Source organism: Bactrocera latifrons, unplaced genomic scaffold (genome assembly GCF_001853355.1).
Source record: "Bactrocera latifrons isolate USDA-ARS-PBARC rearing strain unplaced genomic scaffold, ASM185335v1 scaffold_8, whole genome shotgun sequence".
NCBI lineage: Eukaryota > Metazoa > Arthropoda > Insecta > Diptera > Tephritidae > Bactrocera > Bactrocera latifrons.
Window position 1 is genome coordinate 1,195,899 of NW_017537489.1, and position 15,395 is coordinate 1,211,293.

Genomic DNA, 15,395 nt, shown 5'->3' on the forward strand with positions numbered 1-15,395 from the left:
TCGGCAGCTTTCTCTAGAACTGATTAGAACTTAAAAAAGTAAAGAAGGTAAAATAACGGAAGTCGTTGAATCCAACCGATATGTAAGAACTATTTCGATTGCCCAGAAGCCAAACAATACACATAAGGCTGAATACAAAAAGAAGTATGGGTGCCACACGAGTTTACGAACGAATAACTTTGTGATCGAATTTCCATCTGCGAATCGCTGTTGAATTCCAACAAAATTAATCCTTTTCTAAAGCGTTCGGTTAATGCTGATAAATGGTGGATCATTATTGATGGTCTATTGTGCCCTCTCCTAAATCACAAAGCCTCATCTAGCCCCAATATACTGATAAAGGCCAATATGCTGCTGGGTGCTAACAAAGCGATGTGATCCATATTTGAAAACATAGATCGCAGAGTCTTTAACCTACTTCTGCAGACTGCTGTGCGGTATATTAGCAGGTGTTCTAGTTTTTCAGCTCCCTGGCGTAGAACCGGCAATTAAAACAAGAAGCTAGGCCCATGTTGTGTAAGTGCTTCTTCAGCTTGCTGTGGCCAGTGTAAAATGCGATTGCGAGAGGTTGATTGCATATTTAAACCGATCACCAGATGAAGTGGTGTCAGCTCAAGCATGGATCACTTATGACAACATCTACAAGTTCTTCCATGACCGTGACATTACCAAATTACCTTCACATGGAAATGGGATCATTCTAAGTTTCTAAATAAATAAATCGCAGATAAAAGTTGAACCCACCACTTTTCATATAACATTCCCGATCACTCCATGTTTTTTCATTTAATTTATTTCGATTAAAAAATTCTATATGCACTTAAATTAAAATTTCATACAATCCATATAATGTTTCGAACAAAGGATGATTTAAATAAAGTGTAACCTATGATGAAAATGAAAATAAGTGTTATTATGCACACACCGCACACAACGCGCGAACATCGCATACGGTTCTAGAGCACAATATAGTAAGTCAAGTGGACTACCAAAATTCGACTCTATCCGTGAGCTAAGCTCAACTTACACAACGGCACGCTTAAACACATCTACTGCTGGTATTGCTGATGGTACTGTGGCTGTTGCTGATGATATTGCTGCGAAGGTTTCAGCGCATAATCCTGCGATTTGTGAGTTTGACGCACCAATGGTTGAGGAGCAGGGGTGGGTATCTTCACAACAATATCGGTGGGCTCACGAATAACTTCGGCTTTGAAACCTTCCTTGGGATCAGCTGTGTATTTAACGGTACGTATGAAACCATCCGAATCGACCACTGAATAGCTGCCTTTGATCACCGAACCGTCGCGTATTTCCTTGCGGTTTTGATAGTTGGTGAATTCATCGTCTTTAACGTCGAAACCGAATTGGTAAGAAGAGTTTTGCTATAAGACGAAAAGAAAAGATAAAAACGTTATCATTAAATTTTCACATAAATTACAAGCACCGAAATAATGGATAAATAAATATAGACCATATTGCGATATGTTAATTTCTGCTTAATGACCCAAAAAACGCACCGTCGGCTGTCGCCTAATGGGCGCATGCGCTTGCAATAATTAATGTGTAGGCAGTGAAGTCTGCACGAGCTGTGCGTGCACCATTTCAAAAGTGTCCCAGTCTGGTGGAATTGAGTAATCAGCGCGTACCCACCCAACGTTGGATTGCATCATTAGACACACAAAGCGCATGCACCATAACGAGACACTCTCACACGCACATATCGTTTTGTATTGCATTTGCATTGCGCGCTTAACTGGGCTAACGGTAACAACGTGGGCCTGCAGCATTCACCGACAACGACACCGTCACTGCGGGCACTAGCTGCATTGCTCGCCATACCGGCTGGATGGTCGAGTGTAAGATTGGCTGGCAAGCAGGCGGCCGCCACCCGCCACCCCCCGCTCTGTGCACACGGCTGGGTGCTATGAATTACCCGTGCGCACATTTAGACAGTGCGATGTGTGGCGCGAATACATACAAATATTGCGTGCGATTTCAAAAGCCCCAGTCTCATTTCATATGTACGTTCACTAGTGAAAGTGTTGTAACGGTAACAAAATCGAGATGCCGCGCACATACTCCGGCCGCCGGCAGTGCATTATAATTTTCAGCAACACTACGAATATTCGTACGAGTTGCGCAAGTAGATTGGTATTTATTGCAAGAGTCATGAGGTGACGCTGCCACAGCTGCATACCAATCATCTGCGCATGCGCGCTTAATATTTCTTTTCTGCTGGCAAGCGCAAGCATACTTTGTCTATCTTTTACACTAATAATCCAGTTAGTTACAATATTTGATCGAGATTTGATTATAATTACTGGTATGTTAATTGCTAGAGGAAGCTATACAGACTCCGGAATGTTTAACAAGTTTTACGAGCAGCATTTTCGCTTAGAAATACACACAATATTTGATCAGTCAGATCCGAATTTTTTCTATAACTTTGTAAATATTGCTTCGACTAAGACTCATCACTATCGTATTAGAATTTACTGGGGCTTTAGGCATTCTAATCACGATTACTTTTTCAACCAAACCGTTCTCTTCATTGTATTTTTTAAAGCGCCGGGAAGAGGTCTTGTCCACGGGTTTTAGAAGAATTAAGAAGAACAAAGGTAAAATCACATGTGATGGATTATTGGTTTTGCATTTTGGTTTATTGGATGTCAAACTCGTTCCACGACGGGTTTCGATGAGTTACTCTCAAGTGACCCGACAATGGCTACCATGGAGGATGACGTGATGGAAGTTCCGTTTCTACAACAGTCGGATCAACGTAAACGACGGATCCGACCTTTTATCCGCTCAAGAATTTTGGACTAGAGGCAGACAATCACAGGTCTTTACTATTCGACACTAAATTGCTGAAAAATGGTTCCAAACGAGCTACTACCGCATCCACCATATTCATCAAATTTAGCACCGTACGACTTGGAGTTCTCTTTGCTTCCAAATAAGAATAATTGACTCGCCGGGCAGATTTTTGAGCCATTTGAGGCGTTTACCGTCGATACAAAGACTGACTTTGCAGATCCCTAGAAAACGTATTTTTCAGATGGGTTTAATTAGTTGAGGCAACGCAACAAATACTTTGAGCTTAAAGCAGTGTGTATAAAATTCGACCTTTTTACAATTTTTTTGTTTTTATTTTGCAGGTTAAATACTTATTGAACCACCCTCATAGTCACACATTGAAGTCACCCGTCTGTAGCCGTCACCAACGAAGCGGTTAAATATCAACTAGTTTACCACAAGTTTCCACTTTAAATATAATATTTTTTATTTTTACAAAAAACGTAAAATGTTTACTAAATTGTTTTGAGGCGTCTTGAGTTGGCATTGAGTAGTAGTTAATTACGTACAAGTTTTATTACAAACAAAAAAATAAGCGGCATGCATTCGCGCGTTTATACGCCAGCAACTGTCGGTGCTTTACATAGAGTGCGCATAAATCTTGGCCTGTGTTGCAAGTTCGCGATGCCACAACAGTGCACACCCACAATCTGTGATTGCGGCAGAACAAGCATGAAAATACAATGCCAGCGCCGGGTTCAGAACGCCCCGCAGTCAATTACAACGGAGGGAGCTATAAATAAACCAAGAAAGGTCAAATTGCCGCGTTGGAACGCCAACGCTATTTCCATACATTTGTATATGCATATGTATACACCTATACATAGGCATACAAACACAGATATGGAGATAATGCATATAATAATGAAAAGATCTGGCCCATTGCATTAACTGATACGGTGCTTTATTGGACCAAAATTGGGTTAAGGTAGTTGTTAAGCCGCTCTCGCACAATACACGCTCATGCTTAATGCATCAGCGCCTAACAAGTATCAACTATTGACAATAATACGTTTGACTTTTTATATGTATACCCTGAATAGGGTATAACAGGGTTTGTATCACCCAACTGAGTTGATTTACTCCAACAGTTTTTGAGATATCAATTTGAAATTTGACATACGAGTTTTCTTTCCAAGTAGTTACTCATTTGTCCAAACCGCCGATATTGGATCACTATAGGATAGGGCGCTATCATATACACTAAGTCTATAACATATAGATGCAAACTGACCGACCAAAATCAAGCTGAAGATCTTTCATATGCTTTCAGAAAATTAACTATGTAGGGTATTATAGCATCGTTGCCGCCTTAGTTAACTTTTTTCTTTTTCTTTTTTATTAATTTTTAACACTTTTTGGTCTTTTCCTTTCTACACCGACTTGGGTTTGGCCGGAGAATGACATGAGTGCCCACTACATACATATATACACACGCCTTTTAATAGTAAAAATAACTTCAACAGACCAACCGACCAATACAACAACAAGAGCAAGAAAAATACGACTGCATTACAGCTGGAATTCAAAGGAACGGAACTTTGAATATTTGGCGTGCTGGATTTAGAATGTCTAGCGCTTGGAGTTGTGCAAAGCAGCACCAATGTTGTCAGGCAAGTTTCGATTTCAACCCAAAAATAATTGAATTTAAAGCACGTTGGCAAAAATGAAGCACAAAACAATAAAAAAAACAAAAAAAAAAAATAAAACAAAACGTAAATGAATGAAATCATTTACTGTCATACACCACATGACAACAAAAATTGTTGTTAACGAGTAAAAGGAGGCTAATTGTGATTTACCATTGTAGGCGATATCAGAATGCACATATTATATACAAACACATATGTGCATACATACAAAGTGCTCCACCAGACATCAAGTATACAAACATAGATATGTCTACGAAACTATTAAGGCGTTGAGGGCAACGACTGTTCAAAATTCTAACTTATTATGTTTTAATTATAGCTCCAACGATACTGTTGCAATCGTCAAAAGTCGTAAAGAAAATTAACGAGAGTATTAATTAAGTAGCATAATAGTAAAGAATTAAAAACAAAAACATGATTGATTTGGGTTAATTATGAGCTGTTGATTGCCATGCCGGTAGCGATTTCAGTTTACGAATGTTCTAGTTGCATATGTCCGCATTTTTAAGCAATCCAGGTTATTTATTTTTTGATGTTTAATACGTAAGTTATTTATTTATGAAACTTTTATTTATTTCTTTTTTTTTGTTTCATTACAACCATTTTTCATACTGAACATCTGATTTGATCTGGTGATCTGTAAAATACATAATTTTGTGATATTTTTCTAACCGGTTTATATGTTTCAAGAGGAGGTAAACGAAATCATAATATTTTTTAAAAGGATTAGGTTAGGTTAGGTAAGATGGCTGATCGAAGTTCGCATGTGTACTGCTATATATGTAGTCCAACTGTGATGCTTTATAAAATGTGTTAATGTGTTCTTACGTGAATGCCTGTCTATGAAGACTAAACTCCACGGTGCTTTCTATTGCAAGAAGCACATAGATCAATACAATGCGTTGATCAGCGCCCCAAAGCATAAATGCATTTTGCACTTAATTTTTGGTTCCAATTGGTTCGGGTGGATAGGGAAACCTAGTCACCTTGGTCGGGTTCGAGGCTCATCTAAAACCTCTGCCGTACTTTGGGTCCGGCACCCGGCCGCAGTGCGACTCCACATTGGACAAAATGCCCTTCCTGCATTTAGCTTTAAACCACAGCCACCAATGCTTTATAAAAGAGCACTTCTGTGTTCGAACTTATAAATTAGCAAAACGATTAATAACCAATAGAAATATGCACATGCGTTTAATTTCCACTCCCACCAGTTCAGTGGGATGACTGAAGGTATGTGCTCCCAAGTGTTTAAGTGTTGACCTCCCAAACGGGGAGCATTCAAGAAGCAAATGTTGAGTTGTTTCCACCTTATCTTCTTCCATACAGCTTATGCAAATGGAGTCTGGTAAGATTTTCAACCTTACAGCATGGACGTCAATAGAATAATGGCCTTACTGAGGACAAAGATCGATCTTGGGTCAAAAGACTTTTGCGACATCGCATGTATCGATCTTGTCCAGCGCTGGTCAAGTTTCCTTCAAGCTCAGCTATCTAGTAATATAATACAAGAGGATACGGCAACACCGACACGCTCCCATTCTTTCCTTTCCTTACTAGCTCATCAGCTTCGCAGTTTCCCGCGATTCCGCTATGGGTCGGCACCCATACCAGTCTTATCACAAAGACACTCGACGCTATTGATAGCACGGTTAAGCACTCCTCGACTAACACTGAACGCGTTGTAAGTGAGCTCAGGGCTAGTATCGCCGCTCTGCTATCAGAGCGAATGGTCACTTCTCTGAAGGAGGCTGCACCCTGGAGCTACAGATCTATTGCTACCTTAATGCCTACAACATTGGATTGGAAGACACTACAATAGTCAAGAAGTCTGAAGCTGGAGTTGATGAGAGAGCTCTTGACAGTGAACCAAGCATTGACCCATTCATAAAGAAGCTTCCTGCCACTCCCTTCCAACGACTTCTTTCCACCCACAGTTCCCTTCTCGGTATATGGGCAGAGAAGGAACCGCCAGAGTTCAGTTTGGCGACCCCATGATCTAAGTGATCCGGCATGAAATCAATGTGTGTGAGAATTTCCGAGTGCTCAGTTACGTGTTCTTTTATGAACCCAGATTCTGAGTCTGATAGCCACTTTCACAGTCAAAGACTTTCCTATGATTTCTACGATCACTATGTGCAAGATAACGTTAAGTGCCATTGGAGTGGACTTTAGTGCTAATGAGCACCGCCCGGTGAACGCTCTCGAGTTTCTTTGCAAGTGTGGTATTTTCTAGAGTCCTCCACCACAAAAAGAGACCATCGAACATAATGGGTTGAGGAATTATCAATTTAGGAGGATCAATGTTTAAATTTTATTGGTAACAATTTATAAATCTTTAGAAATATCTCTGATATATTACTGAGTTTTATATTTTTGTTTTAAATTTTTTTTACAAATTCCATTTTTCATCAGATTAGACTACCTGAGTCAAAGTTTTCACTCTTCCTATCTACTGAAGATCTCCTTCAAATGTTTACTGCAATTCTGGTTCCCTCCCTAAACGAGATGTTTTGCTAATGTTGGAAAATATTATTGACTGAATTACAACTTTTACTTTTATAAAAATTTTTAAACATACACACACACATATACATGCGTATGTAAATCAATATGTGAGTAATTATAAGTGCTGATTTCCGCATTGGAAACTGAATAATGTGTGTTGCACAAAACAAAGATATCAAACAAACAAGAAAACCGCAAAACCAACCAACCAACCAAGTTGCAACAAGAGTAGGCGCAACGGCCAATTCCATTGTTCATATGTATTTCTCAGCAGCTTCATGCCACCGTACAAGTCAAACGAGTCGTATCAATGCAATAGCTAGTTGCATGCCAACTTGAAGTTTGGCGAAATGAGTTAATGACCTTAAACGCTATGCTTTTAAGCAGATGAACGCGTCACACGCAAATGGATGGATGCACATACATGTATGTATGTGTTTGTATGAATTTTGATGGGATGCCTCATAAATATAAGCAGCTTTTTTCAAACTCATTGCCAACGATCGTCATAACAACAATTACACATGCGAGCAGCTCGGCTATTAGGAAAAAATAAATATCAGTCGGTGCCGCCCACCACCCGCAGCTTGTGATTAGTTAATGCATGTGCACACACATACACAAAATTGAAAAGTAATTAATTCGCCGTTAACGGGCGAGCTACTCGTTTGGGCATTTGCGCATAACGACCAATGGCCAATGCTACTGCACAGTTAACTTCATGTGAACGCATGCAGCAGTCGCATGTGCTCAATCCGATGCGCCAGCGTAATGATTATGTACAAATGTCTAACAATGCAGGGAAAATACAATTTATTATTTGGTCGATGGCCGTCAATTTCAAAAAGCCATTTGAGTGTTTGAAGTGAAGTTTTTGAAAAAAAGTTTTGGAAAAGTATTTAAAACGTCATTTTGTTCTATTTGAAAACTAAATTTCAAAATGGGGTAACAAACAAAAACGAAAATTAGTCAAAGTCCGCCTTATGATTAATTAAAAGCGAAGTTGCTTTTAAAGCGTTTGAAACAATTTATTGTGCCATAGGACTCGGAAGTCTTTTTCACGTTAGAATTGTATTCAGCGATTTGATATTTACGGTTTAAAAGCGTTGTTTACTATTTCTGCGCAAAGGTTTTCTCTTTGTTTTTTAGGGTTTAGGGTTTCAACCCACTGTGATTTGATAGAAAAATTATCGACTCTAGTCTAAATTGATTTCTATAGTTCTAATGTTTACTATATTTTTAAAATATGAAAATAAACAATTAATTAAGGAAGAGATGTAGCATTATATAATCAAACCCCGAATATGCCAAAAGGTGATGCTGATTTTAGCGAGGATTCTCTGCAAATATCTTCCAAAGGAACATTCTATACTCTCTCTACTCAGCAAAGTGTAACTTCAGCCACATATTTTTTAAAATTTCAGCGTAAAAATGGCTAGAGCCTGATATTTCCAAAAAATAACTATAGATAGCTTTATGTTTTTTTTTTTTCAATCAGATCATAAAGTCTCTACATATCATAAAGCTTACTAGTAAAAGAACAAAGCAAACGACTTCAACATAATTTAATAAAAATCATTTAGATTAGATAGCTGATTAACATTTTTCAGCTTTAACCAAAAAAAAAAAAAATATTTTTAAACTTTAAAATAATCTTTGCGGAAATATCTGAAAAACTTCAATTTTAACAAAATTAAAAAAAAAAAAAATTGTTTGAAATATAAAATCTGTATAGAAAAGTCATAAATTCTACAAACCAGTATTAAAAAAAATTCAAATTTGAAATGCAAAATCTTAAAAGATATCTCAATCAAAAATCACCTTGCGACTTGTTAAACTCCAGCACACTTTAAATACTTTAAGTGTCAGAAAAAGCGATTAAAATGCTGCAATTTAAATGCTCATTGCAGCAATTGGTGTGTGATGAATTGGAATTACAGCAATTATTTATGCATACATATGTTGTTGTTATTGCATTTGTCATTGCTATTGCCGGTGCTTAAAGACACTTGAAGGTATTGCGCTATTCATATTATGTAACTACACCTTTACTCAATATAAGCTGCTCTATGTACATATGGATATGTAAGTATTGTGTATATAATAAGTACATATGTATTTGCATGTATACATAAAGTCTGTTCAAATGGCTTAAGCAAATTTTTTCAGTTTTTAATTTTGCTTTTAAAGTTTAAGTGGCAATTTCGTCGAACATTTTACTTACATCATCGTATTCCTCCTCCTCGGGTTGTTGTTGTGGACGTTGTGCCTGCAATTTAGCCTTCTGTGGCTGGTACTGAGGCTGCGAGTGACGTGGTGGACTAACGGCTTGTGGCTGTGGACGATACTGCTGCGGCTGGTATTGCACCTAAAAGGCAGACAATAAGATACATATATGAGTGATTAAGTAAAGGGAGACTCGGGTTAAGCATTTTATTTTAAAATTTAAGTTTTAGTTGTATTTTTTCTTTTTTGGCACGAAGTGTATGTATATAAAATATAACCCTGACGATCTGAGTCGATATAACCATATCTGGTCTGTATTTCCGCGAAAAAGTCCATCAGTTTTTGAGATATCGGTCTGAAATTGAATACCGGCATATGACTGCCATACAAATAGTACTTTCAAAATCAAGTTCTTTTACGGAAATCTGTTTCGTCGAACATTTGTCCTTATAAAATTTGGTTAAGATTATATCCAAGATAACACTACAATCTAAATATAAATTGTTGAGATTAGATTTATAGCACATAACTGTCATAGAAACTGACCTATCCAAATCGAGTCCTTGTATGAAAAAGTTTTTTATTTGACAAGATATCTTCACCAAATTTTGAATTTATTATTTTTCAAAGTAACGCTACAATCTCCGAATATATTGTTCATGATCGGACCAGCACATCATATAGCTGCCATACAAGCTGATCGATCAAAATCAAGTTCTTGTACAAAATCTTTGTGTTTGTGAAAGGTAAGCTATAGTAGAGCTTAAGAACTACTGAAGTTAATTTTTTTCTCGTTTTTTTAAATTTTAATTTATTTAAACTCAATTTAAATTAGCTTAATATTATTTTATTTTATTTTTTTATTTTTTTTTATTTTATTTTATTTTATATTATTACATTTTTTATTTAATTTAATTTATTTTCTTTCTTAATTTCTTTTAATTTTTTATAAATTTGTTATTCAATTTTATTTTATGTAAAAATTTTCAACGTGTCCTCACCTGTTGCGGCTGATATTCGCGCACCGAAGGCGCTACATAACCGCCGCCTTGATGTTGTTGCTGTTGTTGTGCCTGTATCTGTTCGCGCACGGTATCCTTCAGGCGATACTGGACCTGTTGTCCTTGTCCCGCATACTGTTGTGTTTGCTCGGAATTTTGTTCGTAAATTGGCGTAGCATCGCCGCTTTGTTGTTGATGTTGTTGCTGTTGCAATTGCTGATAGTATTGACGCAGGTAAGCGGGATCAACATTCTGTTGTTGCGCTCGCACTAACACAATCACACCCAAAAGCGCGAGTAAACGCAGTGTAGAACTCATTTTAATTTTGGAAATTTAATTTGATTTTTGAACTGAACGTTTCGCGCTCCGCTTTTACTTCGAATGCACACACTGCCACAACAACAATAATAACAGCAATTATAATGATAGCACAGAAAAACTCAAACTTTAGTTGTTATATTTGCACACCCAACCGCTACTCGTTCGTCCTCGTAGGTACCAAAAAAGTATCTGCAACCCGCCGAGCGTCCAAAGCGTCTTTTATATGCGCCCAACAAGCCACGGCAACTTGTCTACTCTTTTTCTGCTTATTTGTTTGCTAGCTTTTTAGCTATTTGTTGCTTGCTTCTTTTTTGGATTTGGGTTTTCGTTTGTTGCATTTGTTGCTGCTACAGGCTGCTGAGGAACGCGTGTAGTTGTCGTTAACGATATCTTCGGTATTAGCATTGCGCACAACCGGCTCCGGCCCACAACACCGTCGTACAATACCATTCGTTTCGGTTAGTTGCGCGCTCGTTTGGTTTTCACTTTCGTTGGGAGCGAGACCGACGCTAACGCAAACGCCAATGGTGTACCCCAACGCATGTGACGTCATTGGTGTAAGATCACTTTCGATTGGCTTGGACCGCAATATCTTGGCACTCTCTCCGCATACTTACACACACATTTATGTGTGCATGTTCGTAGAGTTGTTGGTGTGAGCCACGCTTTGCTGCAAACTGGCTCTTGCGCTCCACTTACATACTTATGCGCAGACGCGCGCTCGCACCTACAACATTTTAGCTCATTCGAGCGTCAACTCGCTCCATTTGCGGTAATTGTGTGGTTGTCGTGGTTTTCTTGCCGATTTTGTAATAGATATTGGATTTGAACTGCATTTTCTGCGCCGCAATTGAGTTTATGCTGTGATGCTCTTTCCACATGCAACATTTTGGCGTCAGCTTAAGTAAGCGTGCGACCGCGAAATCCGAATTGCGGACAATGTTGCTACGTAAAAGGCGCATTTCTATTGCTGCGTCGACATTTTCAAGCGTCGTTCGTTGCCAATGATTTACCGCTACAGCTTTTCATTTCCGAATTCATTATATCATTTTTCATATATTTACCAGCATTTCCATATTTCTGCTCTTATTGTCTGCTGCTTGATTGTTGCAAGCCGTGGAAGTTTGTAATAAACCTAAAAGCTGCATCACATTACATTTTGTTTTATTGTTTGGTTTTTCAGCATTCCAGTTTACTGACAAACCAGAGCAACGTGTTTGTCTATCCTTCAAGTCAGCTGTTTTACTTTCAATTGTCTTTTCTATTAATAGTGGTAAGGTATATAGTTAGGCGGCGGCTTATACTGCTATGATATCGTATACCACCAGTAACTCTAAATCGCTCAATTTAGTAATGTAGAGATTGTATACCGCTCTATTATTTAAGCTTTGTCGCCACACAGGATATGAACGGATTTTTCTTGCAGATCAGGGTTTCACTAGGCCAAACTAGTAACCGAATACATAAAGCTAGAAATTCGACCAAACCAACCATTGTGGTGCAGTTGGAGATTATTCGAGATAACAAAGGTTTTAACTGGTTTAAAATTGCCTACGAGTTGGCCTTCGCTTTTCGATAATATCTGAAGACTTCTAAGCCATCGATTTCGGCAGAAGCAACTGTAAGCCTGCGTTCACACATGGACTTTTTTGTCGTCAAAGTAGTATTTTGTAGGCAAAGGGGTTAGAAGGAAGGACAAACGGACCGTGCTGAACTTGAATTGTATAACCTATTTTTTGGATACAATATTTTATAACATTTCTACTTCTTCTTTATTGGCGTAGACACCGCTTACGAGGTTATAGCCGAGCCTATTACAGCGTATAAGTCATTCTTACTTTTCGCTGTTTGAAGCCAATTGGAGATACCAAGTGTGGCCAGTTCATTCTCCACCTGGTCGTTCCAACGGAGTAGAGGTCTTCCTCTCCCCTCCTTCTCCGCGGATATGGCACCGATTACTTTCAGAGCTGGAGTTTTTTCATCCATTCAGATGACATGACCTAGCCAGCATAGCCGCTGTTTCTTAATTCGCTGAACTATGTCAATATCGTCGTATATCTCGTATATCTCGTATATCTCGTACAGCTCATCGTTCCATCGCCTGCGGTATTCTCCTTTGCCAATGCGCAAAAGTTCATAAATCTTTCGCAGAACCTTTCTCTAGAAAACTCGTAACGCCGGCTCATCAGATATTGCCATCGTCCATACCTCTGCACCATATAGCAGGACGGTGATGATGAGTGACTTGTAGAATTTGGTCTTCGTTCGTCGAGAGAGGACTTTACTCCTCAATTGCTACCCAGTATAAGGTAGCACCTCTTGACAAAAGTTATTTTGCGTTGTATTTTGGAGCTGATGTTGTTGCTGGTATTAATGCGGGCTCCAAGATAGACAAATATATATCTCCGACTTCGAAGTTATGACTGTCAACAGTGACGTGGGAGCCAAGCCGTGAGTGCAACATTTTGCATTTTTTGTCCTCAGCATTAAAATCTTCGATAACCCAACCAAAAGTAATGCTATAGCTCTCCAAGGAGAAAACTTCTGTAATTCAAGTTTGTGCTATATGAGATCTTATTGGTTTCTGTGGTCGATAGTACACGCTCCTGCTGTGATTTTTGAGTACGAAGAGATCTTCGCTCGAACGACGATAGGTAATCGAGAGCAGCTCTGTTTAACTTTGTCACCAATATTTGTAGAAATATCAAAATAGAAAAATGGAAAATGAAAACTTATATTTATCTACAAGGTTTGATTGATAATACAATAACTTTTTGAATGACCACAAGAAGCGAAAAGTCGTTTTAATTTTTTAGCTCGGCATCTTTGAAGTGAGATTTGTTTAACATTTTCTCTTCCAATAAATGGAACAAGAAGTTTCCTTGAAATTTCGAGTTTCCAATTTAATCACAACTCCGAAATCATTGAAAATGTTGCAGAAGTATTTGGGTTACAAAAAGCATTCTGTGAAGGTCGTGAAGTCGTCGAAAAGTTGTCTCATGTTAGTCGTCCATCCACCTCTGTTAAGGGGTTACATGGGTTTTCTAAGGTAAAAAACAGCATTTTTTAAACAAATTTATTCTTATGTAAAAAATTAAATATTTTATTAAAATTTTTTATGGTTTCAAACTTACACTATTTACAAAATTCTGAAATTTTTGGAAAAAATATTTAAAACTCAGCCATTGCGACGCCGTTTCCAGTGATCCCTCAGAAAAAGATGAGCCCGCGTTAGCAGGATAACTCCTTACAGGATCATCTAAAGTGAAAACTGAAAATTCCAGTGAAAATTTCGAGACATTTTGTTTCCAAATAGTTGTAATCGAAAAAATACTCCCAAGTTCAAGTCTTGAGAATTATTTCCCAAAGACCTGTGTAAAATTTCATTAAGATCGATTGAGTAATTCTCGAGAAATCTTGCCAACTGACTTCAAAAACACACTTTCCAGAAAAACACGTTTAAAGACGGCGCACTTAACCCAGCTAAAACAATCGATTTTTTGAAACCCGTAAGCCCTTGTAACCCCTTAAATATTTTCTCGTTGAATGAACAATACTAAACTCTAAAGTTAGGATTGATTGATTTCAAGAAAATAAAAAATTAGTTAATAAAAAAATAAATTAATATACAATACATTTTTTGCAGAAGCAATTGTGTAACTCAAACCACAGTGCGAAATTGAAAACTTCTCTAACTTATCAAAATGCTGTCGTATTTGTGTTGGTTGAAAAACTAATCTTGCAAGCGTTTTCAGTATTTTTTTCATGCCTCATCTTATTAAATTCATACGCCATTCAGCAACGCTTATTTCTTTTTTTCCGCAAGTCATTGCTGATTTAAATGCCAAATGATGAATAGGCATACCGAGGGACTGGTGACTCCGCCAATTTGGTTAGTGCAATCGCTCTTCGTCATGAAAGATATTGAGAGCAAGGGCGTCAATAAAATACAAATTAAAAAGTACTTTATTCAGTATTATGCACTTTTAACTAAGTAGACGTAGATTGCCTCTTCGTGTCCACATATGCATGTATATACATACAGATGTAAGATGTGTAAATACTTTTAAATTAGATACAAAAATGGTTATATGTGTATCTCAAAGCTGCTTGCAACAGTGCAAATAAAGACAACAAGTACTTACACGACACTAATATGCAAGAGATTTATTGAAGTGCACAATGACTTTTGGTGACTATCATTGCATCCTAAAAACCGCATTAAACCACTAAGCAATACGAATTCAAGCAATGAATCCACCATCTACAGAAAGTGGTTGATGGGTCTGTGTTAATATGTTTGCCTTTTTTTTGTTTTTTTTTTTTTTTTTTGACTATAAACACCCCTATAGGAAAATTTGCTTTGCCTGCCAGGTGTGTGTTCTTTTTGTATTTTAAAAAGATTAGACGCCTTTCTTTTACCTCTTTCATTAACTTAAACGTCCCGTACTGATTTATTTGCCATATTAAAAATAATATAACAGCTATCCAAACCAAGAAAAAACGTTAACTTTGACTGCACGAAAGATATTATACCCTTTACAGGTATATTTAATATATCACATAAGGGTATGAATTGATTTTGATCGGTTAATCTGCTTGGCATATATATGCTATATTGGTCCGTTATCGACATTTTACCGACCAAAACGATGCATCTTGAAGAGAAAAGGTCATATGCAAATTTCAGATCTCGAAAACTGAGACATCAGTTTACATATACATATACATATGTATAGACAGATAAACAGAAAGACGGACATGACCAAACCGACTCATTAGCAAGAAACATATATACATACTTTATAGGGACTTCGATGTTTCCTTCCAG

The 15,395-nt window shown here is 37.7% G+C and overlaps 1 protein-coding gene across 1 annotated transcript; it reads right to left on the reverse strand.

Moving 5' to 3' along the window:
- Positions 1–771: 771 nt before the first annotated feature.
- LOC108976714 (cuticle protein 19.8) lies at positions 772–10,773 on the reverse strand. The gene is made up of 3 exons (XM_018945976.1): positions 10,244–10,773; positions 9,241–9,384; positions 772–1,385 (listed from the first exon to the last, which is right to left on the reverse strand). The coding sequence occupies exons 1-3, from the start codon at positions 10,559–10,561 to the stop codon at positions 1,050–1,052; spliced, it is 798 nt and encodes a 265-aa protein (XP_018801521.1). The 5' UTR covers positions 10,562–10,773; the 3' UTR covers positions 772–1,049.
- Positions 10,774–15,395: the final 4,622 nt, after the last annotated feature.